The sequence below is a fragment of the Muntiacus reevesi genome, chromosome 10 (assembly GCF_963930625.1).
Source record: "Muntiacus reevesi chromosome 10, mMunRee1.1, whole genome shotgun sequence".
Lineage (NCBI taxonomy): Eukaryota > Metazoa > Chordata > Mammalia > Artiodactyla > Cervidae > Muntiacus > Muntiacus reevesi.
The window spans coordinates 3,274,787-3,301,227 of record NC_089258.1 but is presented as its reverse complement, the minus strand read 5'-3'; the positions used below and the strand labels follow the sequence as shown (position 1 = coordinate 3,301,227).

The 26,441-nt window shown below is 51.4% G+C and overlaps 1 protein-coding gene across 1 annotated transcript in view; it reads left to right on the top strand.

The window, feature by feature from the left end:
* LOXL2 (lysyl oxidase like 2) overlaps window positions 1-26,441 on the top strand; it is a 112,542-nt gene that overhangs the window by 63,994 nt on the left and 22,107 nt on the right. The window contains exons 5-9 of the mRNA XM_065946628.1: window positions 666-888; window positions 5,952-6,135; window positions 15,354-15,505; window positions 23,432-23,599; window positions 25,567-25,732. Of these exons, the coding sequence (XP_065802700.1) occupies window positions 666-888; window positions 5,952-6,135; window positions 15,354-15,505; window positions 23,432-23,599; window positions 25,567-25,732 (893 nt within the window). The remainder of the gene's footprint in view (window positions 1-665; window positions 889-5,951; window positions 6,136-15,353; window positions 15,506-23,431; window positions 23,600-25,566; window positions 25,733-26,441) is intronic.

Genomic DNA, 26,441 nt, shown 5'->3' with positions numbered 1-26,441 from the left:
TAATCATCTCGAGGTCCGTCCATGTTGCTGCAAATGTTATTTCATTCTTTTTTTGGCTGAGGGATATCACATTGTATTTGTCTCTCCAAGATCCCTTTTTACACTTTGCATCTATAGGCATCAGTATCATATGTCACTACACTGAGTTAGGGGCTTCCCAGGTGGCGCTATTGATAGAGAACCTGCCTGCCAATGCAGGAGATGTAAGAGACTTGGGTTCAGTCCCTGGGTTGGGAAGATTCCCTGGAGGAGGGCATGGCAATCCACTGCAGTGTTCTTTCCTGGAGAATCCTATGGACAGACAAGCCTGGTGGGCCATGGTCCATGGGGTCACAAAGAGTCAGACGTGACTGAAGCGATTTAGCATGCACACACACTGAGTTAGACCCTTGTCTCCTAGAACATGAGCTCCCTGGAAGCAGGAAGCCATGACTGCCCTTCCAGGTCTGGCTCCCCAGTGCCCAGCATGACCAGTGAGTGCTGGCAGACACGCCCTGCAGAGCTCTGTCTGGAGCAAGACTGAACTGCGGGAGTGAGGACCATGTCTATCTGGTTCCACTACCTCAGTGACCGGCCCCGGGCAGGGGTCAGTTGCCCAGCTGTGGAAGAAGGGAGGGGTGGGCAGCGTGATGTCTTGGTCACCTGCCCTGTCTCTCCTTCCGCAGAATGTTTGCCGCCCGCAAGAAGCAGCGCTACTGGCCATACTCCATGGACTGCACAGGCACGGAGGCCCACATCTCCAGCTGCAAGTTGGGCCCTCAGGTGTCGCTGGACCCCGTCAAGAACGTCACGTGTGAGAATGGGCTTCCAGCTGTGGTGAGCTGTGTGCCTGGCCAGGTCTTCAGTCCTGATGGACCGTCAAGATTCCGGAAAGCCTACAAGCCAGAGGTGAGGATGGAGTGGCAGATTTGGTACCTGGAGGGGTGGGCTGGTGGTTAAAGGATCAGACAGGGACCCCCGCCCACTCCCCCCACCAAGAGAACCGGCAGCAACTCAGACCACTTTTCTAGAGGGCAGGAAGATGCAGGACACTTGTCAGGGCCGGCCTCACTAACAGATGCTGCTGCATCTGTGTGACCAGCAGCTAGGAGCCTGTCCCCAGTCATGAGCACCCCTACCTGTCCTTCTGACACTGCTGTTCACCTCCGAGACTAGTGTGCCCCCAGGGTGGACAAACACGGCGAGAGGGCTGTGCCTCACTACTGACCACCACAGGTTCTGCGTGCTGTCTGTGGACCAGCACGAAGGGTCGGGGTGGCGGTGAGAACTAGGGGCTTCTGGGAAATTCCCTGAGAAATCAAGCATCCTAGAGCCCTCGGCAGGCTGCCCCGGTGGCTCAGATGGGAAAACAATTTGCCTGCGAGGCAAGAGACATGAGTTCGATCCCTAGGTCAGGAAGATCCCCTGGAGAAGGGAATGGCCACCCACTCCAGTATTCTTGCCTGGAGAATTCCATGGACAGAGGAGCCTGGCGGGCTACAGTCCATGGGGTCGCAAAGAGTCAGACATGACTGAGGGACTAACACTCACTTTCAGAGCTGCTGGAAACATGATCCATCTCTCAAAAGCATAAGAAATTAGCTACAATGGTTTTCAAACAGGTTTTACTTATTCTGCATCAGAAAGAATAGCAACTTTTAAAAACTTTCACAGAGTTAGTACAGTAAGTCCCTACATATGGATGACTTTTGTTCCAAGAGCATGTTAAAAATCTAGTTTGTACCTAAGTCCAGCAAAATTAGCCTAGGTACCCAACTAACACACTCAGTTATGTACCACTGCTTTTACATTTGCTTCTGGACATCCTAGGCTTGAAATAAAAATGTGGTACTGCTATATTCTATGGGCTTTCCTGGTGGCTCAGTGATAAAGAATCCACCTGCCATTGCAGGAGACAAGGGTTCGATCCCTGGGTCAGGAAGATCCCCTGGAGAAGGAAATGGCAACCCACTCCAATATTCTCGCCTGGGAAATGTCATGGACAGAGGAGCCTGGTGGACTACAGTCTATGGGGTCGCCAAGAGTCGGATACGACTTAGTGACTGAACAACAACTACATACTATACCACCTACATAGATATGTGTATATACACTACAATGTATAGTACTGTATAGTAAACTACAGAAAAGCATGACACTTGTAGAGGATGCAGCCATGTGACAGTGGACGCTGGACACTAACTCACTTACGTGACTGTACATGCAAACACAAGTTCACATCTTTGAAAGTTCACAACTTGAAAGTTCGTACATAGGGGACTTCCTGTAAATGGAAAGATGTCATCACCACATCTATGTTATCTGTGCCTGTTATCACACTGTATGTTTGTGAATCAGTACCTGCATCTGGGGGGAGGTGTATTAAAGAGGTGCGGATGCACATCTGAATTTTTATACCCATCTCAACGGACTGATTCCTCAGGACCGGTGAGTTGTCCCGGCCAAGGCAGGCTTGATGACTCCTCTGAAGAAAAGTGAAAATGTTAGTCACTCAGTATTGCCTGACTCTTTGTGACCCCATGGACTGTAGCCCACCAGGCTCCTCTGTCTGTGGGAATTCTCCAGGCAAGATACTGGAGTGGGTTGCCATGCTCTCCTCCAGGGGATTCCCAACCCAGGCATCGAACCCAGGTCTCCCGCATTGCAGGGGGATTCTTTACCACCATTTGAGCTACTCAGGAAGCCCCCCTGAAGAAGAGCAAGTGCACTATCCTCTCTTCCCTCGGAAATCACCAGTTGGCTCATCTTTTTTCCCACTCTCCTTTTCGCACATATCCCTAAAGGTTCTCTGTGACATGCATGTTCTGGAAACTACTAATCCGGGCCAGTGGGTGGGAACAGTAGAGGGACAGTGTAGGAAAGAGAGCTAATCATTTATTAACGAATGATGCCCTGTGCCAGACAAAACTTGGGAATTGGTATTGGCGGGGGTGGGGTGGGGTGGGGATAGTAACAGCCCCTCCCCAAGCCGAGGCAGCCTCACTCTGCATCTGTTGTCCCCTCCCCCATCTCTGCCCCCATGCTTGTGTTTGTGCTAAGTCACTTTAGTTGTGTCTGACTCTGTACCACCTTATGGACTGTAGCCTGCCAGGCTCCTCTGTTCATGGGATTCTCCAGGCAAGAATACTAGAGTGGGTTGCCATACCCTCCTCCAGGGGATCTTCCCGACCCGAGGATCGAACCCACGTCTCTTGTGTCTCCTGCATTGGTAGGCAGGTTCTTTACCACCTGGGAAGCCCCCCACCACATCTCCCTCTCCAATCTCTCCTCTCCATCAACATCTATCAACCTGCTCGTGGATAGGGAGTGATCCCCTATGTACTTATCCAATAGAAATGGAAAACTCATGCAGAAACCAGATAAACAGCTTTGGGTGCTATATTTGGAAAGGCTGGGGTGGTATATTTGGACAAAAGAATAAGCCTTAAATAAAAGGCGTGAGGAGAATGCAGCAAGTCCAGGCATCGACCAGAGGATGTGGGAACTCTTTGGGGTGTCTTCCAGACACTTCTGGCCAGCAACCAGCCCTCCCGCACCCTCAGCCTGCCCCACAGGGGCCTCCAAACTGCACGGACCTGACCACACATCTCACGTGTGCAGGCAGGCCACACAGGCACACCTGGACAGTGCCAGCCCCCACGGCCCCTCGCGTCTCCCCCAGCCACATGATTTGATGGCCACATCCTTTCCACAGCCTCAGCCTGAGCCTCTGAGCTTGCCTCATGTGTCATCCAGAATACCAGGTCCTACTGTTTTGGATTTCCTCTTACTGTGTGGTTGAAAGCAGAGGAATCAAGTTTTACCAAACCAATTTAAAAAAAAAAAAGATCAAGTGAGGCTTACATCACATTTTCCCTTCTTTCTTTTCCTCCAGGGCCAGCTGACTCTGCCTGGCCACTGCTAGATGGGGTGAGGTTACTTGGAACTCTGCCTCCCACAAGCTTGAGTCACGGACAGTCCGCTCCATGGGAAGGGGACCCTGGAATCTGGCTAGGCAGCTTGGGAAGGGAAGTGGGGGATGGGAAAGGTCATGATTCTATAGCCGTCTGGCTGGATGCAGCAGTTGTATTTGTCGTGTTCTGCTAAAGTTAGAATGAAGATTCCTGAAGCCAGTGAGGGGTTTTGCAGCCCCTTCCTGTCCCTCTTTTCTTCTCCCTCTATGCCAGGGTCGTCACCCCAGGTCAGTAAACTGGGGTGCAGGCCTTGACTGGAAGATGGAGACACAGCCTCTTGTTCGATGTCTTGGCTTTCAAGGTGACCGGTGGTGGTTTTCTTAGAGGTGGTGGTGGTTTTAGTTGCTCAGTCATGTCCGACACTTTCAACCCTGTAGACTGTAGCCCACCAGGCTCCTCTGTCCATGGGATTCTCCAAGCAAGAATACTGAACGGGGTTACCATTTCCTTCTCCAGGGGATTACCATTCCCTTCTCCAGGGGATCTTACCAACCCAAGGATCAAACCCGCATCTCGTGCATTGCAGTCTCCTGCATTGCAGGTAGATTCTTTACCGACTGAGCCACGAGGGAAGCTCAAGGTGACTGGTATATGTTAATGTTTGAAAGACGCCACCACCAACCAGGCCTGCCTCATTCCAGGGTGGGATGGAAGTGGGATGCCTCCATCAGTGAGTGGGATGGAGTCCGGGGCTGTGAATTGCAGAGGCCAAAGTAGGACAGTGACTCTGGTCTGATCCCACACACACAGAAGGGCTGCAGTTACTCCACACTCCCTTTGTATTGAATCAAGTAGAAGCAATCATTCACAGCCTCACAGCCTTCTGAGTTACCCATCCCCACATGTGCGCATGCACACACACGCACAAAAACGGATGCAAAGCAGGGTATGTGGGCAGATGGGAGTCAAATGACCCGTCTCCTATCTTGTAAGGTATGATCCAGTGGGATTAAGATGCTTGTGAAGAGTGGGTCTTACTCCTGCGCAATTATAAATAAACCCCCTAAGACTGTTAAGGCTTCAAGGCCAATGGTGAGCAATTAGGGGCAATTAAGTTATAACTGGGCTTCCCAGGTGGCACAGTGGTAAAGAATCCACCTGCTAATGCAGGACACAGGAGATGGGGGTTCAATCCCTGGGTTGGGAAGATCCCCTAGAGAAGGAAGTGGCAGCCCACTCCAGTATTCTTGCTGGGAAATCCCATGGACAGAGGAGCCCGGCACGCTGCAGCCCGTGGGATCACAAAATAGCGGGACGCGACTTAGTGACTGAACAACAAACTGTAACCACCTGCTCTCTCTGAATATCTGGTGGGGCTGTGTCTCCCGAAGGGCTGGCCTGGTCTGGGCTTGGAGTAGAGTCGGGGATGGCAGAAGCAGGAGTGGTGACCAGGCCAAAGTCCAGGTGCAGGACAGATGTGGGTCTTAACCAGTGGGAGGCGCCCCATCCCCTTGTCTGGGCAGAACTCCAAGTCTTGGCTGCCTTGTCAGGCCCCGCCCTCTCACCCTCTGTCTTCCTTCTCCTGCCTCTCATGGGCCTGCAGGGCAGGATTCTTGCGGTGTGATCACCTTAGTGCCCCGGAATCTCCCCTAGGGCTGGACAAGCACTCTGGTACCCGTCTGATACAATTAGGATCGTTTGGAATCTGCAGACTTTGTGGGTAGGAGCGTCTTTCAATAGTGCTGAAGCTTCAGGTTCTGGAGTGAGGGTGTGGAGGGAAGGGCCTAGTAGTTAGGCCCTAGAACAAGGATGGACAGGGACGAGGGGTTGAGAGTCCCTGAGGGGCGGCCCGTGGTCCAGGACAAAGACTGCAAGGGGAGCCTGCAGCAGCGCTGGACACACAGTGAGCATGCCCGCTTCCCGTCCCCTCCGCAGACGCTCGCTCAGACGGCGCGCAGTCAGCTTCTAGTCTGGTGCTTGGGTTTGGAGTGGGGAGTCGGGGGGCATCGTGAAGAGAGGACAGTAGGCTATGCTCAGCAAGACGGTGTATCTCTTCAGCAACCCCTGGTGCGGTTGAGAGGCGGCGCCAACGTCGGGGAGGGCCGCGTGGAGGTGCTCAAGAATGGAGAATGGGGTACCATCTGCGACGACAAGTGGGACCTGGTGTCTGCCAGCGTGGTCTGCAGAGAGCTGGGCTTCGGGAGTGCCAAAGAGGCCATCACGGGCTCCCGGCTGGGGCAAGGTAAGGCGTGGGGAGGCTGTTCCTTGGCCTCTCTTCACAGAAAGCATCACATGGGGGAGCCCAGCCTGGGCTGGTTTTGTCCTTTCCAGTCCCTCCGGCTTTGCCTCCTCCCTCCAGCACCTGCTTCCCAGGTGGTGCTAGTGGTAAAGAACCCTTCTGCCAATGCAGGAGACATTCAAGAGACGCGAGTTCTATCCCTGAGTTGAGAAGATCCCCTGGTGTAGGAAATGGCAACCCACTCCAGTTTTCTTGCCTGGAGAATTCCATGGACAGAGGACCCTGGCGGGCTACAGTCCATGGGGTCACAGAGAGTCGGACACGACAGAGTGCACACCCACATATCCAGTACCTCTGCTCTGTCAGACAGTCCTACACCTCTCTCCAGGTAGCTCAAGGTGGAAGGGCATTAGAGAACATTGTCCCAATTTTATGGATTTGGAAGCTGAGGCCCCGAGAAGGAAGTAAACAACCAAGATAAGACAACATGTTAGCAACCATTGGATATTCTAACAGAGGTTTCCCAACTCCTAACCCAGTGCTCCCCACGGACCCACTGAGAAAGCTGGAATTTCCAGGCCCTTTCTCCAGGAGAAGAACTCAGAATTCATGAGGCTGTGGACTACCCCAGGCACAGAATCCCAAATCTTACTTTCCCCCCCTAGGTTAGCGCTATGAACATTCTCTCCCTGCCACCAGAGGTTGGGAACAGTTTGCCCTTCTCCCAGTGTCTTGAGCTGCTAAGAAAAAAAGGGGCCTGGTTTTTGTTAAGTGTCCTAAACAAATCTTTCTTCTGAGCAAGGAGCGAAAGTATAGGAGGCTTTCAAGCCCGTCACCCTATCGAGAGGAATGTTGTAAATATGACATGACAGTTCAGTAGGTAACTCTCTCTTCCGAGCCCTGTGAAGACCATCGCTCGGTGTCAGCCTCTGTCCTGCAGAGAATGGAATCTTCGCTCCATACTCTGCAGCCCAGAGAGTGTCCAGCCTTCCACCCAGAGAACTGTGTTGAGCAGAGGAGAACAGTCTTCTGGAATCTTCTCGCCACTGACCCCCAGGGAGGCTGCTGCAGCCCAGGGATTGCTGTGGTTTGTAGAGGGTGGGGAGGAAGGAGAGCGGGCTGCAGGCGAGGGTGGGCTGTCCTGTCCTGTGGGGAGAGGATGTTTCCACGCTGTCAGACATAGGGCCGTCGCCCTGTAGAAAGGAATGTGGTTAGGTCATTGATCACAGCCTGAAGGAAATAATAGCCAGTGGACCCGAGAGAGTCTTAGAATCATAGATGGCATTGCTGCAGAAGAGCTCAGAGGTCATCTGGTCCAAGAGATGAGAAATCTGAGGCTCCAGAGAGCAAGTCTGAGGCCACACCCATGGTTAGTGGCAGAGAAGCGTGGAAACCTACATCTTCTAACTCTCAGATGTAGGCTTCTCCCTTGTTCCCACCTTGTCTCATCCTGCTTGCCTTCAGAGCATCTCTTACCTCCGTTCTCCAACCCCCGCAAGCTTCCCGGGTGTTTCCACTGAAGTTTGAGGGTCTTGGATGGACTTGAACTTTGAGTTCCAGCTGGTAGTGACCCCACATGACACTCCTCCTCCTTCCCTGTTGTGGTGAGCTCCTTGTGGCTCCCTTAGGCCTCAAATAGCCCCGGAATCCATTGTACTTATTGGCTAGTGCATTGGTTTGTGGTCTGCCAAGGCCCCCAGGACAGAGACCACTCACTCCGAGGAGTGAGCAAGCACTGGATGACATAAACATTCCGCTTTTCATGGGTGTGTGCTGTCTGACCTAATTATTTCACTGCCCAGAGCAGCCAAGCGTTTCCAAGGGCCCACAGAACTCTTGGAGAAAGAGACAGCTGGCATTGTCAGTGCTGTCCTTGAAAGAACCATTGGATGATTTATCACCTGCTGCCACACTGGACGGATCACCACCTCCGGTAGGCAGGAAGGGAAAAGTCCACTTTCGATGTCAAGTCACAGAGGAGCAGACAGGGTCTGTCCTCAGCTCAGGCTGTGGCTTGTGGACCAAGTGACCACACCTACAGCGACGGTGGCGAAAGGGCAAGGGCTGAGGGTTAGGCAATCTGAGTCCTGGTCCCAGCCCTGCCACCTACATGCCTGGTGACCTTGAGCAACCTTCTGGGCCTCAGATTCTTCACTGGGTTCACAGTGTCTGAGGTTCTGTCTGGCTCCAGCCTCCTGCTCTCACCAGCGTGGATGTTAGGTCAGAGTCAGGCACTGCACTTTGTGTTCTGAGATCCCCTGAACACATCTGGATTCCAGTTACCTGTTCACACACCCGCCGCCCCCCATGCCCAGCTTATAGCACTCTGTGTGTGCTGTGTGTGTGTGTGCTAAGTTGCTTCAGCCGTGTTCAACTCTTTGCAACCCTATGGACTGTAGCCCGCCAGGCTCCTCTGTCCATGGGATTCTCCAGGCAAGAATACTAGAGTGGGTTGCCATGCCCTCCTCCAGGGGATTATCCCCACCCAGGAGTCAAACCCATGTTTCTTCTGTCTCCCACATTGGCAGGCAGGTTCTTTACCACTAGTGCTGCCTGGGAAGCCCTATAGTGCTCTGGGGATATTCATTTTATCAAGAATAAATGAATGAGTTCCAGTTGCACAAGCAGAATCAGTTGAACAACCACTTGGTCAAGAATTTCCAACTCTCCCAGATATCCCTAGTGATCCAGTGGTTAAGACTTTGTGCTTCCACTGCAGGGGGCCCAGGTTCAATCCCTAGCTGGGGACCTAAGATCCTGCATGCCAAGCAGTGCAGCCAAAAGAAAATTCTAACACTCCAGACCCATGCTATCCCATAGACATAAAATGGAAAGTGTTAGTCGCTTGGTCATGTCCAAGTATTTGAAGCCACATATATAATGTTATTTTCTAGTAGCCATGTAAAGAACAAATAAAAAGGAACAGGTGAAATTCTTTTAAGTAATTTATTTTCTTTAATAATATATATAATATTTCTAAAATATTTTGATTTCAACATTTGATCAATATAAATGCTCTTAATGAGATAGTTCCCAGGTGGGGTACTGACTCTCTGAAATGCAGGATGCGTTTTGCACTTGCAGCCCATCTCAGTCTGGACTGGCCACATTCCAGAGGCTCCATGAGGCAGCGGCCACTGTGCTGGATGGAGCCCCTCGAGATCAGTCCCTTTCAGACCCTTTGGCCTGAAATCTCTGGTCAGAAATACCGACATTGTATGCCATGCATGTAAAACCTAAGCAAAAGCCTCCAGAAACAGTGCTAACACGCAGAACAGATTGCACTGTCCGAGTCTGTTCTACTGTGATCTTCAAAAACTAATGGCAACCTGCAGTTGATGGTGGGTCCAAAGTCATAACATTGTTCTGAGAGGTTGGCCATGGCTTCTGTCTCACATCCTTCTCCTGCCCCGGGCCTGTGGTCACAGGGTTCAGGTTGGGGAAGAGCAAGGCCAAGGTGGAGCTGGGGGAGGCATAGTGAGTAGATGGACAGTCCAGAGCCCAGGATGAGGGGAAAGCTGGGGTTCACGATGCAGCGGGTCAAACCCAGATCAACAAAAGGAGCTAGGAGCTCACAGACACTCCTGGGTGAGCTCGGCTGGACATCCAGGCTGGTATTCTTCAGTAACACCTCACACCTTGCTCGACTCACAGCAAAACTGGGTGGTATAGGGAAGAATGTAAGAAATCCTGGCTCTTCCATCTCTGCACTCTGCCCTGGTGTGCCATGAATGTGCAGGCTTCAGGAAAGTGGGCACCGCCCTCCCAGGCCTGGTCCCCAGAGGTCTAGAGGTAGCCACATCAGTTTACATCAGTTAGGCCAGTAGGAGACTGAGCAGTTGTTTAATCTCTAAGCCGTGTCCGACTCTTTGTGACCCCGTGGACTGCAGCCCACCAGGCTCCTCTGTCCATGGGATTTCCCAGGCAAGAATACTAGAGTGGGTTTCATTTCCTTCTCCAGGGGATCTTCCTGATCCAGGGATCGAACCCGGGTCTCCTGCATTGCAGGCGGATTCTTTACCACTGAGCCACTTGGGAAGCCCCAAGCAGTTGTCAGTTGGAGTCTGAAGTGTTAAGGCTTTTGCGTTAATCTCTTCTCTCCTGTCCAGTCTCAGAGTTTAGCAGTTCATACACATTTGTTGAGTACTGTTTGGGCTGGAGCTTGGAACAGAGAATTCATTTCTTCTGCAGACATTTCTAGTAATGGTTTCTGCTCTCCAGGAAGTTACCTCAAGTGGACGAAATAAGAAATAGCACCAAAGGCATTTTACACTAACAAATAGGTGATAATATATAAGAAATTATCCTGATAATATTAGGAAAACCTCGAATGAACTTTTTGACCAACCCAGTAATTCTCATCATTTATTGAGTCCCTGGTAACTTGACACAGTTGGTCTCATTCAGTCTTCAAAAGCCCAGTCCTTCAAGAGAGACATTGCTATCGCCTTTTACAGATGGGGAAGTGGAGTTCAGAAAGGTCCCGCCACTTCCCAAGGGGACGCAGGCTGAATCTGCTCTAAGGCTGAAGCTGCAGCTCATTGCCTTGTAAGCGAGAGAGAGAGAGATGTAAAAAGTAAATGCTGCAGATGAGAGTGAGGCTGTTCAGGCTGAGCCACAAGGAGAAAGGACTCACAGTGCTCCCTGAAGGCAGACCTCTACTTAGATGGGCAGAAAGGAGGAGGTGTTCCAGGAGGGAGGAGGCAGAGGGAGCACCCCTAGACAATGGAGAACATAGGCACTTCAGCCGCTCAGCTCTCTCCCAGAGCAATCTGCCGCTCTTTCCAGCAAAGGGCTTCCTCCCCTGACTCTCCTGAAAGAACTTCAGAAGCTCAGCAAAATCATGCTGTGAGTCAGACTGCCTGGTGTGAGTCCTGGTTCCTCTGTGGGGCCGTTACTTTATCCTTGGTCCCCAGTGGGGTCCACTCTGTTGAGTTGTTGGGGTGATGAAATGAATTAATATAAACAATGTGTTTAGGACAGAATCCAAAACATAGTGAGTGCTCAGTAAATATTAGTACCATCTACCACCAGCATCACCATCACCACTACCACCACCATCCTCATCACCACCGCCATCACCACCACCATCATTGTCGTCACCACCATTATCACTACCATCCTCATCGCCACCACCTTCACCAGCGCCATCAACACCACCATCATTATCATCACCACCACCATCACTACAACCATCACCATCATGATACCACAACTGCCACCATTCTCATCACCACCATCATCACCACCACCACCATCATTGTCATTACCACCATTATCACCACCATCCTCATCACCACCACCTTCACCAGCGCCATCACCACCACCATCATTATCATCACCACCACCATCACTACAACCATCACCATCATGATACCACAACTGCCACCATTCTCATCACCACCATCATCACCACCACCACCATCATTGTCATCACCACCATTATCACCACCATCCTCATCACCACCACCATCACCACTGCCATCACCACCATCCTCATTACCACCACCATCATCATCACCACCACCACCATCACCATCATGATTACCACCATTGCCACCATTCTCACCACCACCACCATCATCATCACCACCACCATCATCATCACCACCACCACCACCATCATCATCATCACCACAACCACCATCACCATCATCATCACCACCACCATCATCATCATCACCACCACCATCATCATCACCACCACCATCATCATCACCACCACCATCACCACCACCACCATCATCACCACCACCATCATCATCATCACCACCATCATCATCACCACCACCACTATCATCATCATCACCACCACCATTATTGTCATCACCACCATTATCACCACCATCACCATCACCATCACCACCACCACCATCATTATCATCACCACCACCATCACCATCATGATACCACCACTGCCACCATTCTCATCACCACCATCATCATCATCACCACCACCATCATTATCATCACCACCACCATCACCATCATGATACCACCACTGCCACCATTCTCATCACCACCATCACGATCACCATCACCACCACCATCATGATACCACCACTGCCACCATTCTCATCACCACCATCATCATCATCACCACCACCATCATTGTCATCACCACCATTATCACCACCATGCTCATCACCATCATCACCACCATCACCATCACCACTACTACCACCATCCTCATCACCACCACCACCAATCATCATCACCACCACCACCATCATCACCACCACCACCATCATCATCACCATCACCACTACCATCATCACTATCACCACCAGCACCATCATCATCACCACTATCGCCTCCATTGTCATCACCATCACCACCATTATCACCACCACCATCACCATCATCCTCATAATCATCTAACAAGCCTCTGCTCTAACTGCACATCCAAGTCCTAGGTTGCCGCCTGTTTCTGAGCCCATCTTAATGAGCCATGTCCCTGCTTGCTTCAGAGTCTCTGTTTGGAATCTGTATTTTGCATAGTATTTCTGCTCTGAGTCCTTGGGTGTTTCTAGCCCTAGTGACTGATGTATTTGTTGGGGTTTTTTTTGGCGGGGGAACTGCACTATGTGCTGTATGGAATCTTAGTTTCCCAACAAGAGATCGAACCTGTGCCTCCTGCAATGGAAGCACAGACTCTCAACCCCTGGAACATCAGGAAAGTCCTGACTGATGTGTTTTTATAAATTTTATAAAATTCCAAGGAATTGGAAGCTTCTTCATTTATGAATTTCCAAGGAAATGGAAACTTGGCTCTTACCCATTACAGTGGGTTGCTCCTAGAAGTTAATTTTTGACCTCAGAGTCTAGATCCTAGGTGTCTCCAGAAACCCAGAGCCAAGGGTCCCTCCTTGGGGCTCCAAAGTGCAGAGAGTCACCTCCATCTTTATCATGTACCACATTATGTTACAAGTCTGTCTTAAGTGTCTATATCCCCCAGGCATGAACTGTGAGCTTGTCATGACAGGGACTGTTGTATTCCTCTGTGAGTCCCGACAGAGGCTGACAATCAACAGACACTTACTGAAGTCAAGGGTGTCCATTCAGACACTGTTTGCAGCACCTCCTATTTGCTAGTCTCTGGTTGGTAATCCCCAAGGAACATAGATGTAATGCCTGCCCTTGTGGGACTTCCAGCCCAGTGGAGGATCAGACAGACATTGAACAGAGAGCCAGCAGAATAAAGCGTTAAGTGGAGTGCTCAGTGGAGGTGACCTGAGGGGACCCAGCTTAGATGAGGCTTAGAAAGGTTGTGCCATTGAAGTGACGTCAGACCTGAGCCCTGAAGGTTGAGCAGGAGTTGACTGCTGAGGAGAAGGAGGAAGAGGGTCCAGGCAGAGGGAGTAACCAAAGGAGAGACTCCTGGGGAGGAGCAAGCATAGCTGGGATGCTTTGTGGAGGCTGGTCCCTCTTTGGACCATTTGGGAACTAATTGTACCCTGAACTGCAGTGAGATACTATTACAGGGATTAAGACAGGGGAGTGACATGATTAAACATGCATTTAAAAGTCTCTTGGGTTGTGCGTAGGGAATATTTTGGAATAAGCAAGTAGGAGGAAGACTCGAAGCGATGTCATTTGTCCAAATGGGAGGTGACAGAGTTAGATGAGTGTGGTGGTGGCAGAAATGAAAAGCACTGAGATTTGGGGGGAGTGAATAGGACATGATGATGGATTGCTTGTCTGTGGATAAAAGTGGAGGAGGTGATGCCTCTGGGTTCTGGCAAGAGGCCAGGAGGATGGAGGTGCTGCTTCCTGAGTTAGGGAGATGCTGTGGAGAAGCAGATTAGGAAAGGTCCTCCTGCTGAAAGCAGAAAGAACAAAAGCAAATGACTCTTTCAAGTTCTCCCTGAAGGGGAGGAAAGTGACAGACCAGAAGGAGGTGTGGGGTCAGGGGAGGGTCATCATAAAGATGGGAGGTTTTATGGGATCAGATGAGTGCTGAGGGATGGACCCAAACCAGAGGATGATGGTGAAGATCAAGAGAGAGAGGAGATCATGGAGCAGGGCAGGTTCCAAGGTGGGGTCGGAGCAGCGTGGAGCTCCCAGAAAGAGCTAGGCCTGGGTCCAGCTTGTTGGGCTAGACAGGGGAGACATGGTTTTGTGAGGTGAGTTGAGTTGAATGCTGACAAGCTGGGAATTCCCTCTCCCCAGCAGTGGGGACTTCCCCCTTGCCATCCCAGTGCCTGCACGGAAAGCCTCCCACGTGCGCATTAGGGGTCCCTGTGGGGTGTCTTCTGTCTGCCCCTGCAGCTCCACGCTCTTCCTTGCCCATGTGGTTCAGGGCCCTGGGAGGCAGGTTTGGGTGTGGCCAGCAGGGAACACTGGGGGAGACTGGAGGTGGGGAGGAGCTGGGTCTTTATTCTCCCTGCGGGTCACTGTGTCCCTTCACTGAGGGTAACAGCTCTTAACAGGTGACCTCCCCACAAGGCTCTTTTGTTCTCCTGGACCAGATATTAACATCCTTCCCTCATCCCTGGTGGCTCAGATGGAAAAGAATCTGCCTGCAATGCGGGAGACCTGGGTTCGATCCCTGATTTGGGAAGATCCCTGGAGAAGGGAGCAGCCACACACTCCAGTATTCTTGCCTGGAGTATTCCATGGACAGAGGAACCTGGTGGGCTACAGTCCATGGGGTCACAAAGAGTCAGACATGGCTGAGTGACTGACACTTTTCTTTCCTGCAGGCCTGGGGGTGGTATTTGCCCACACAATGGACTATCCATTGCAATTGTGTGATTTCCTCATGCTTTGTTTATATCTTTATTTTTAAAATTCCTTTCTGTAACTCAGGTCATCCAATCTGAGAATGCCATCTCTTTCCTGCAGGGAGTCCGACTACCCTGTGAGAGTTGCCCCTTTAAGATTCATCAATACACAGAGTGTACAAGTTGAGAAGGGAACTTAGATGCTGTCTAGACCAGCTCCTCTATTTCAGTGAGAAAACCAACATTCAGAAAGGCTGAGTGCGTTGGTCAAGGTCACATAAATTAGTAATAACCTTTGTTCTTGTGGGAGAAGTGACTCCCAAGACAACATTCTCTCCAGGTAGGAGAGGCCTGGGTCATTGAGCTATTGTGGGAGGCAGTTGGGAGCATTCTGAGGATGGGAGAGGCATGTTCTTACTGTCTGGGACTTCCTTTCCCATTGTAGAAACTTTCTTGTGGAAGCTTTCATAGTGCATGTTCATTTTTCATTCCCAGGGATAGGACCCATCCACCTCAATGAAATCGAGTGCACGGGGAATGAGAAGTCCCTCATAGACTGCAAGTTCAATGCTGAGTCTCAGGGCTGCAATCATGAGGAAGATGCTGCTGTGAGATGTAACATCCCTGCCATGGGCTTCCAGAAAAAGGTGAGGAGCCTGGATGCCCAGAGGGGACTCTTATGTTTTGGTCGTTGAATCCGCAGAAAGGGTAGACCAGATGGTCTCAGGCTGAAGCTTGCCGACAGGTACTCTGATGATGAGCTCAGAAAGCTGTTGGGCTACACTGCTGTCACCTTCGGTGGCTGTCGCCTGGCTTTAGTGGAGGTGCCAAACGAAAAGACACGTGGATAAGCTCCACTGTCCTCAGATGTTCGGGATCCTCTGTGTGCCCCGCCGTACTCTGTGGCCGGACATACAGTGTGATTGCAACTCAGTGCTTCCTGCGAAGGATTCAAGGACTGCAGCACCTGTGGTCCCCTTGGCAACGGCCCTTTCCAAGGACCCAGAGGAGCCACAGCTGGTCTGTAAAGCACACAGATGTAAGCATGATGTAGACAGTACTTGGGGATCGAAGACCGTACTTTGGTTTCCAGAGGGAAAGAAAAGGAAACCTTAACAGCGTTATATCTGATACACACCCCTCCCTTTCTGAGACAGGGTCTCTAAAAACCTGCATCATGTACCCTCATATGGGTGACTTTTCCCACAGGGATAACCAACAGTCTTTTGCTAGGAGATTTAGCCCATCCTCCAAAAAGCCCCAGTACATCCTATCTAATGCTCTGTGCTAAACCATGAATTTGGTCACCAGGCTGGCATATTGGAGGAGCTTCTTGAGGGCTTATTTTTTAAAATAAGCAAATGCAGACATGTTGGGGTACAGGATGGCTCTCTAGCCAGGCTCTGACACTTCTTCTTGACCTTGGCATCATCATGTCAAAGGCACTACTGAACTGGTCAGCCACAGCAGCTTACTGCCCCATGGGGCTAAAAACGTGAACTCGACAGCTCTCCGCTGAGCCAAACATTTGCTTGTAAGTGAGCAGGGGTGTGGGCCACAGCCCCACAGCTGTGGGAAAGGCTTGCCATCTCTAATTGCTGAGCAGCATTCCAAAAAAGCCATAATAGAGCTCTAAAAGCTGGCGTGCCAGGAGTCCCCGTGCACTGGGGTACCATTCACTTCAGACAGATTGGACTTGGGTGGAATGGGGTTTTCAACCCAAATGAAAGACCTAGGCCAAAGAAAATGAGGTTTTCCACAAGGGCTTTATGGTGGGTGGAGCTGAACCAGGCTGTGTGCCCAGTCATGCCAGTGGGGGCACCACACTCCTAGCACAAAGCACCCTCATCCTTTCAGGGGCCCTGCAGGCTCTAGAAGATGAGACCTGTGCTCAAGTTTGGGGTGTGGGAAAGCTTTGTGTCTGAATCTGGCCATTTCTATCCCCTGGGACGGCTTCCTTCACCGGTAGTAAAAGATCCACAGTGGTAAAGAATCTGCCTGCCAATGCAGGAGACATAGATTCGATCCCAGGGTAAGAAGATTCCCTGGAGGAAGAAATGGCAACCCACTCCAGTATTCTTGCCTGGAGAATCCCAGGGACAGAGGAGCCTGGTGGGCTACAGTCCATGGGTTCGAAAAGACTGGGAAGTCAGTTCATTCCTGTCATTCACTGGCTGATTCCTTAATTAATCTCTCAGGTTTCTGTTTTCTCCTTGGAAAATAAGGAGGTGAGCGAGGAGACTCCTAGCTTCCCTTCCAACCCCCAGTTCTTTAAGAAATTAGCTTTTTATTGAATGACTAATAAATAAAACTCACAGACATGAAACTGGGAGGTGTCATCCAGCCAGCCACAGCCAAGCTGTGTTTCTTTCATTGCTGGGGAGACATGCCAAGGTGGAGAGGCTCGGAGGGTGGCAGGTGGGTTTCCCAGTGAGCTAGTCCACACTGGGTCCCCTGGCGGCCTTACTGACCTCCGATTCTCCTCTGAACTGTGGGCCTGGCCCCGTCTGGGTGGCAGGATCACGCCCACGTGTGGAATGTGAGTTGGAGAGTGCCCATTCTTGCTTGCCTGTTAACACCTGGGTCTTGTTACCTCGTTTCCTACCTGCCACCTCCAAAAACAGGTGAGGGACTGGTGAACCGCAGCCTTATCAAAACACAGGGCTGCCTCGCCATGCCCCACTGGCTGGAGGTAGGTGTTTTGTTTTCTCTATTCATGCTTCCTGCACGTCACTCCCTTCTTTCAAACCGCATACTGCTGCCACCAAGAACCACAGGAACAGGAAAAAAGAAATGCCTGGGATTGTTTTAAGAAATCTGGAGAAGGATGAACCTCCCCTGGCATCCTTGAGGGGTAATGAGGTGAAGAGGGTGTGGGCCAGAGGCTCCTGGCTGACCCCAAGACCTCTTGGGGTTCCATGGATACTGGAACTTCGAGCCAGGCCACTTCTGAAATGGGGTGCCCAGGAGGGGAGCCCTGGGAATGGAGAGCTATGTATTGGGCTGAGTTTGAACTTCATGGCCAGCCTCTCTTGCAACCCCCAGTCTCCTCTAGGAAATGAGAAAAGGCCCCCAAAACATCTTGAGGTGCCTGGATTCTTCCAGGGGCGATGAAACCCTGCCCCCTGTTACAGAGGTTGCTCCAGGCCTGCTCAGCCTTGGCGGCACGGCCGCAGCGTGGAGCTTTAGGAAGTGTCTCAAGGAGACGCCCCAGCTCCCACTGAAGGCCTTATGTTTTCCTTGCCATAGATTCAGTGTACAGACACGTTCTTCAGCCAGAGCCTCTCAGACTCCCATTGGCTCTAGAACCTAGGACAGGAGCACCTGGCCAAGCAACCTGGGCTGCACAGACAGTGGGGGACAGAGGACAGGGGCCCTCCCAAAGAGAGCCCTAGAGACAGGAGCCTTCATATTGAGACTCAGCATAAGTGAGTTTCATATAAGACTCAAGTCTTCATTTTGAGACTCAAACTTGGGAGCCCCGCTGCCCGCTGGTAGCAGGAAAAAGTTTGGACTCAGAATTCTTCAGGCTCCCCAATCCGAATTTTTGCAGACTTTAGGGTAACAAAATGAAGTCTGTTTTTTTGGGGGGGAGGTGCTGGGAGAGGGGCAGCAGAGGGAGCTAGCTGACCCCAGTGCATATCAATAAGGCAGGGCACAGTCCCTAGCGAAATAAAAAATAATAATAAACCCAATTATCCATCAGCACCACCCACTGGCATTCTGAGTGAAGTGAAAGTTGCTCAGTTGTGTCCGACTCTTTGTGACCCCAAGGACTATACAGTCCATGGAATTCTCCAGGCCAGAACACTAGAGTGGGTAGCCCTTCCCTTCTCCAGGGGATCTTCCCAGCCCAGGGATCGAACCCAGGTCTCCTGCATTGCAGGTGGATTCTTTACCACCTAAGCTATCAGGGACATTCTGAACTTCAGTGCTAACCTAGCCCCCAGCAGGGGCCCCTGCCCATGGCTTCTGGTGCCCCAGGGTGCACCTCTATGCAGGCCTGCGGCTCCACCAGCCTTGGTGCTGGGACTCAGAAACCACGCGGAAGGGAAGGGGAGAGGATCTGGACTTCCCAAAGAGAGGGAAGGCTCCAGACTCCCTAAATCAGGATGCAAGCTCATCCTGAGCCCATTAGAGGCTCAGCCTGTGGCCTAGAGCTCAGTCCTGTGGTCACCATCACAGTCCCTACTGTCGTTTGTCCTGGACACAGTGCCCTCCAGACCAAATCAGTCCAGGAGGCCCGAGACACAGGAGACCAGGCAGGTGGGGAGGGTGTGTGTGTGTGTGTGAGGGGCTGGCATACCACTCCTTGCCAAGGCTATAGATGCTTGGAGGCAACCAGAGATGGTTTCCACAAGGCACAGAATTAAGTGCTTTAGTGATTCATGGAGAAGGGAATGGCAACCCACTCCAGTATTCTTGCCTGGAGAATTCCACAGGCAGAGGAGCCTGGCAGGCTATAGTCCATGAGGTCACAAACAGTCGGACACAACTGAGTGATTAACACTTTAGTGATTAAAGCTTTAGTATCCTAAGCCTCAGGACCCAGTCTGACTTCAATGGACAATACAGTAAGTCCCCTACATACAAACCAGTTCTGTTCCCAGAGTGGGTTTGTAAGTTCAATTTGTTTGTAAGTCCAACAAAGTTAGCCTGGGTACCCAGGCTAGCGCAATTGGCTATTTATTAGTACTGTAGTATAATTGGTTTATGATACTTTTCACACAAATAATACATAAAAAACAAACAAAAAAATAAAACATTTTTACTCTTGTAAAGTACCTTGAAAATACAGTAGTACAGTATAGCAGCTTGCATGCATGGGCACATTCGCATCCTTGAAAATCTGCAACTTGAAGGGGATTTACTTCCTATGTAGGGGATTTACTATAAAGGCCTCAGAACATGGGGCCCAAGTTTCAGGACCCCAACCTCCCAGCAGGAGGAGTTCTCTATCCTGACTGTAAGGCACCAATTTGATCCTCTGTTCTGACTCAGTGATTCCTACTTTGGGACAAAAGCACCCTTGAAGAAGCGGGCTTAGGTGGATGGTTTGGAGGTGGTCTAGTATGGTAGTGAAGAGATGCTTACTCCATCTGAGACTCCCTTCATCTATGAAATGGGGATAACAGGGTACCACTGCCTCCTAGGGATGCTGTGAGGACCAAATGTCCATAAAGGGCTTGCATAGGGCGGGGGACATGGTAAGCACTCTGAGAGTTTGCCTGTGAATTTCCCAGCACTCCTCCTGTCTCATGCGTGCCTGCTAAGTCAGTTCAGTCCTGTCTGATTCTTTGCAACCTCATAGCTGTAAACTGCCAGGCTCCTCTGTCAATGGGATTCTCCAGGCAAGAATACTGGAGTGGGTTGCCATTCTTTCCCCCAAGGGATCTTCCCAACCCAGGGATCAAACCCGCGTCGCCTGAGCCTCCTGCATTGCAGGCGGATACTTTACCACTGAGCCACCTGGGAAGCCCGTTCCTGTCACACAGTAAAAGTCAAATAAATACTGGATGAATGAATGGATCTGGTGAATTACACACAATTCATTTCTGAGGAGATGCCAACATTACCGGCAGAGTTCAGTAAGCACATAAAGGATGAAGTACAGGTATTCAATAGATCTCAAAAGAGCAGAGGGGATGGCTTGAAGTTACTTGGAGACATCCCAGTGGGTTGAAGGTACTCCTCCCCAAGGGCTGCTGGCCTTCCTGTGGATGTTGGAGCTGGTTGGCTTGCCTCCCATTGAGGCTCAGGTCTTTCTAGGACTTTCTCCATGGCTCTGCCTCCTTGTTTGTTTTTACATAGATCCAGCTTCCCTGGTGGTTCAGCAATAAAGAATCTGCCTGCCAATGCAGAAGATGCGGGTTTAACCCCTGGGTTGGGAAGATCTCTTGGAGAAGGAAATGACAACCCACTCTGGTTTTCTTGCCTGGGAAACCCCATGGACAAAGGAGCCTGGTGGGCTACAGTCCGTGGGGTCACAAGAGTGACTAAACAACAAAGATATGTTAGTCACAGGTGATGTGCAATCCATAGCCAATGTCCACCGCCTGGACTGGGGTTTCCTCCAGCCCAGAGGCACTCAGGAAGACAAATGTCAGTCTTCTGAGGGCCAGCCCTCTTCCTACCTGCTCTGACCTCTTCTAGGTCCTCTGAAGAAAGGTTGCTTTCTGCTGGGACTCCCACCCTAATGATGATCATTGCTGTGATGATGTCTGAGGTTTCTCCGCACTCCCTGAGTGCCAGGCCCTGTTTGAGCATTTTACAGGAACCATATATGCCATTTATGCATCGGCTCAGCCCTGGTAGATAGATCTAAGGTCAGGACTGCCCTCGGCTTGTCTGTTTGCTGGCTGACCTCCGTGACCCTCCCAGCCCCCAAGTCCATAAGAATTAAGACCTATGACTTAAGGGTTGTGCTGTTGCTAAGGGCTGGCAAACAAACAGCTGAAGATTCCTGGAGTATTAAGTCTTATCTCAAAGGGACGAATTGTTAGAACCATAAAGGGAAGCAGGATAAGGTATTTGGATTAAGGACTGCATTTTCAGAGCCCCTCCCCCAAATTCCAGTCCTTAATCCGAATACCTTATCCTGCTTCCCTTTGTGTGCTTGGGCTCATGTGTTGGTCCATATGCTTTCATTCTGTAAGCCTCGTGTTGTATTCATCCATTCCAAAAGGAGCTGTGGTGTGTACTTAACATCTGAGAGATACCGTCTTAGTTATTGATCCCCCAGTGAACCGACCAACACAGCTCTGCTGTTTGGCTCTTACATATCATCAGAGAGGCAGCCGTTAATTTGTAAAATTATAAACTAGCTTAATTATAATTGTCAAGAATGCTAAGAAGGAGATGTCGAGAGAGACTGTAAGTTGGCACTGACCCCCATTGGAGAGAAGTGCCACGTCAGCTATAGAGTTGGGAAGATGAGTGGGACCAGCCAAAAGCAAAGGGGCCTCTGTGTGTAACAGACTTCAGTGTGAAATGAGACTGTCTGTGTACCTTGGGCAGGAGAGTTAGGTCGCCATGGAAACTGAAAGGAAGCCGTGTGCCTGGAGGTAGGAGAACAGGGAGCAGAGAGACATGTGATGAGGGTGAGGAGGGAAGAAGTGAAGCAAACCACGGATGTGTTCTAGGGGAGGAACGTGATCGGGTGTTTTTCAGAAGTGACTCTGGCTTCTGCAGGGAGAACAGGTCAGTGAAGGCAAGAGTAGAGGCAGGGGGAGGAGGGTGAGGAGGGCTGTTTCAGGCGAGAGGCGACGGTGCCTGGGAAGAGGGGTAAGATGGAGCTGGAGGGACGAGTGTGAGTGGGAGGGACTTGGGAGATAACATTCATGGAGGGATATTCTGATGGGATGTAGGGCATCAGTTCCCAACCTTTTTGACACCAGGGACCAGTTTCATGGAAGACAGGTTTTCCACCAACCAGGATGGGTTGGTGGGGGAGGGATGGTTTCTGGATGATTCAAGTGCATTACCTCTATTGTGCACTTCATTTCATTATTATTACCTTGTGATATATAATGAAGTCATTATGTACCTCACCATAATGCAGAATCGGTGGGAGCCCTAAACTTGTTTTCCTGCAACCAGACAGTCCATCTGGGGGTGATGGGAGAGCGATGGGGAGCAAATATAGATGTGAAGCTTCGCCTCTCTCCCGCTGCTCATCTCCTGCTGTGCAGTCCAGTTCCTAACAGGCAGGGGTGGAGGGGGTCGGTTGGGAGCTCCTGATGTAAGGGATAAGAAAGAGGGCGATGTTGACGCTCGCTCCTAGATTTCTGGCTTGTGTAACAGAATAGATTCAGGATCAGCAAACTATTGCTTGCAGTCTAAATCCATCCCTCAGCCTGTATTTGTAAATGTGGCTTCTTGGGCACACAGCTGTGCCCCCTTATGTACACACTGTGGTCCCTGCATTCACTCTACATGGTTTGCTGCCCCCGGGGAGGGGGCAGGGCCTTCCATTGAAACAGAGAATGAGGGGGAGGTCGAGCACAGGCTTAGGTGTAGAGAGAAAAAGAGGACCAGTTAGATTTGGGGTCTCTGAGGTGCCAGGTGGGACTGTCAAGTAAGAGTTCTTCTAGAAAGGACAGCAAGGGTGTTGTGGGAAGAGATGCAATCAGGAGCTGGAACCCGGGTACAGCAGAGAGTGTGGGGAGGAGGAAATGGTCCCAGAAAGAGTTGGGGGATTCTACCATTTTAAGGCTCCTTATTGCATCTTTCCAAGTATCTGATCTGAGACCCACCCCCCTGGTGGGCTCATGGGCAGCAGAAGCAGATTCTACTGAGAGGTCAGTGGGTCTATAGTGGGGTCAGTGGGTCTCCCCAGCTGCATTGGCATCTAGGGTCCTAGGATGGCTGCGGGAGGGCAGGGGAGGGGCACCTAACGCGGAAGACCCTGCTGGGCACGATGCCCAGCACACAGTAGGTGCTCAGTGATGCCAGGGTTCTGTGTCGCAGGCAGGACCCCCTGTCTTGGAGAGATTGAGACTGAAGGCAGTTCCATAGTGGGGCATCAACCTGCCTTCCCCTCCCAGTGACCATGCCTTCCTTTCCCTCCACAGCTGCGCCTGAACGGGGGCCGAAACCCCTACGAGGGCCGAGTGGAGGTGCTGGTGGAGAGGAACGGGTCCCTCGTGTGGGGCATGGTGTGCGGCGAGAACTGGGGCATTGTGGAGGCCATGGTCGTCTGCCGGCAGCTAGGCCTGGGGTTTGCCAGCAATGCCTTCCAGGTGAGAAGCCCCCACCCTCACCCCGCCGGGCAGGGCCTTGAACCCTGCATCCAGTCCAATCCTGCCCGTCTCTCGTCAGCCCCTACCTTCTGTGACTCTGCCTACATCCAGAGGAGGTAGAGAGCCGTGGACTTGGAGGAAAGACCTCATCCTGTCCTCCAGTGCTCTGCCCCCTGCAGCCCCGAGTCCTTGCGTGGGTCACGCGCTCTCTGCACTCTGGTTTCAGGTCTCAGCTCTGTGCACTGGGCTTGGCCATGCCAGGGATGTGTCCCGACTTGCCTTTTGCAGGGGGAAGCCACTCAGTCCTATGGGGAGGCATGTGGAGACCACCCAACCCAACACCCCAGACGCCTTAGCTCGGTGGTCCTCAGCCTTTCTGGCATCAGAGAATGGTTTTGTGGAAGACAGCTTTTCCACAGACAGGGACGGGGCGGGGTGGGTGCTTCAGGCAGTAATGTGAGTGATACAGAGCAATGGGGAGAGGCAGATGAAGCTTCGCTTACTCACCCATCACTCACCTCCTGCTGAGTGGCCCAGTTCCTAAGAGGTCTCGGGCCAGTACCAGGGGGCTGGGGACCCCTGTCTTAGCTCGCTCCCTTGCCGGCCCCTCTTCCCACAACATGCTTCCTTGCTGTGTCCACATCCATGCATCCTCTCCTTGGTTGGCTGGCGGGTCCCCAGGCCTTGTTTCAGGACCCTTTCAGAGCCGCTGCACCTCCTCCTGCCGCCAGCTCAGGAGGGACTCAGCCAAGGGCAGCTAGGCTCCCACTCCATCAGAAAGGAACAGAAGAAAGACAGCAGTGCTTTGGATTAAAAAACCATTGCCCTCTGGACCCCCTCCTGGGATGGAACATTGTCGGAAAGAGGCCAGGGGCAAGAGAAGTGGGAACCAAGAGGCTGGAGGTCACTTCCCAATTGGACCCCCACCAGCTGGCTACATAATGACCTGCCACCTTTCCCAGCCTCTGTGAACATGGGAAAAATAGTCCCAGGTCCTCAGTATCCAGGCTCTATAAACACCTTTCTTAAGGTTCTCCCAGAACAGGAAAATGTCCACAGCACCCCCATCTCACTTTGCTCACCCCGACTTCAGCCCCTGTGCCCTGGGTGGTTGCTTGAGGAAGGGGATTCTTAGTAGCGACATGGGAGAACTCAGCCAGGCAGCCTTGTGGCAACTCCCCAAACCATCCAGAAGGAAGGGGCAGGCCTCTGGTACCCAGGGCCCTCTGGAAGCCTGACTTTGCACAGCCACTCATGTTTCTGCTGATGCTGCTTATGACCAGCCAAGGCACTCACTGGTTCTCCATGGAGTGTAGAAGAACAGTGCTCATTGCAACAGAGTGGCCATCCAGCTATTTTTGTTCCCTGTCAGCTCTTTCCTAGGACACCTGATTCTCACAGCGGAGGCTGTGAAATGGGCCTACCTTTGACCTCAGTGTCCTGATTGGAAGCCTTATCCCTTCCCAAGGCCCCAGTTTTCTCTCTAGAGGATGAGGGGTGTGTAGGTTCTCTAGGAAAACAGAACCAATGAGATGTATGAAGATGGAACTGTTGACAAATGTGACTAGATTTCTTCTCTCCTGCCAATCCTGATCAGTTGGTGGTGTCTCCCTGGAGCACAGTGTTGAGAAGGATTCTGGGAGCACAGTCAGGCTTAGAGGAGAGTGCTGTGATAGATTAGTAATGTCTGCCCAGGGCTCAGGAGGAGGGGGCAGGCAGTACCCCTCACACACTCAGCTCTGCTTTCCAAAAGGGGCGAGGGGCAGAATCCAAGTGCGGGGGGTGGGCCCCATCTGCGCTGCCACCAACAAACTGCATGACTTGGGTGACTGTGTCTTGACTGTCTCCATCTGAAAAATGGGATCGTAAAGCATTGGGGGTTTTGGTGAGGCTGAAATTTGATAGAATGTGGGAAAGTGACAGTTCAAGGTGATGTGCTGGCTATTTGTTGTTGTTGGTTCACGCAGGAGACCTGGTACTGGCATGGAAATATCAACGCCAACAAGGTGGTCATGAGTGGTGTGAAGTGCTCGGGAACGGAGCTGTCCCTGGCACACTGCCGGCACGACGGGGAGGACGTGGCCTGCCCCGAGGGAGGAGCGCGGTACGGGGCTGGAGTCGCCTGCTCGGAAAGTGAGAGCTCCTTTTCTCAGCTTAATAATTTATTTATATTTTTAATGTAACATTTATCAAAAGTCACTGCCCTGCCAGGCTCCAGGAGGGGCACAGAGTCTCACTGGTTAATCCCTGCAAGGCTCTTCTTGGGGTCTCTGCTATGAGCCGAGCAAAATGGAAAGCAGGGATAGATTCTTGTTAAGTGAGAAGTGTCAGGGGCAAGAAGAACTACCCCCATAGGCAACCCTGAAATCTTGCCTGATAATAGTGGAGAAGGCTAGAAGGAGGAGTTGGGAGTCTGGGAGCCTTGGGTTCAAAGGCAGGGTCACTGTAGATTATTTAAGTGGCCTTAGGAGAATTAAGTGACTGAGAACTTGTTCTCCTGGGAGCTGGCTTCTGGGTTAGCAGTGAAACACACACTGCTTGGTGGGTCAGCTTCCTTCCTTCTGCCCTGCCCCACAGATCATTTCCTGGGACTTCCCTGGGGATCCAATGGTTAAGACTCTGCGCTTCCAATGCAGGGGATATAGGTTCAATCCCTGGTCAGGAAACTAAGATCCCACATGCTGTGTGGCATGGTCAAAAAAAAAAAAAAAGGACATAGATCATTTTTTGTTGTCACACACACACAGGGTGATTTAACCTCCTAGTGACTCCCTGGGAATCCTAGAGAGCTTGACAATATAGAAGGGAACCCCCACCCCCACCTCCATCCCCACCCTGGCCA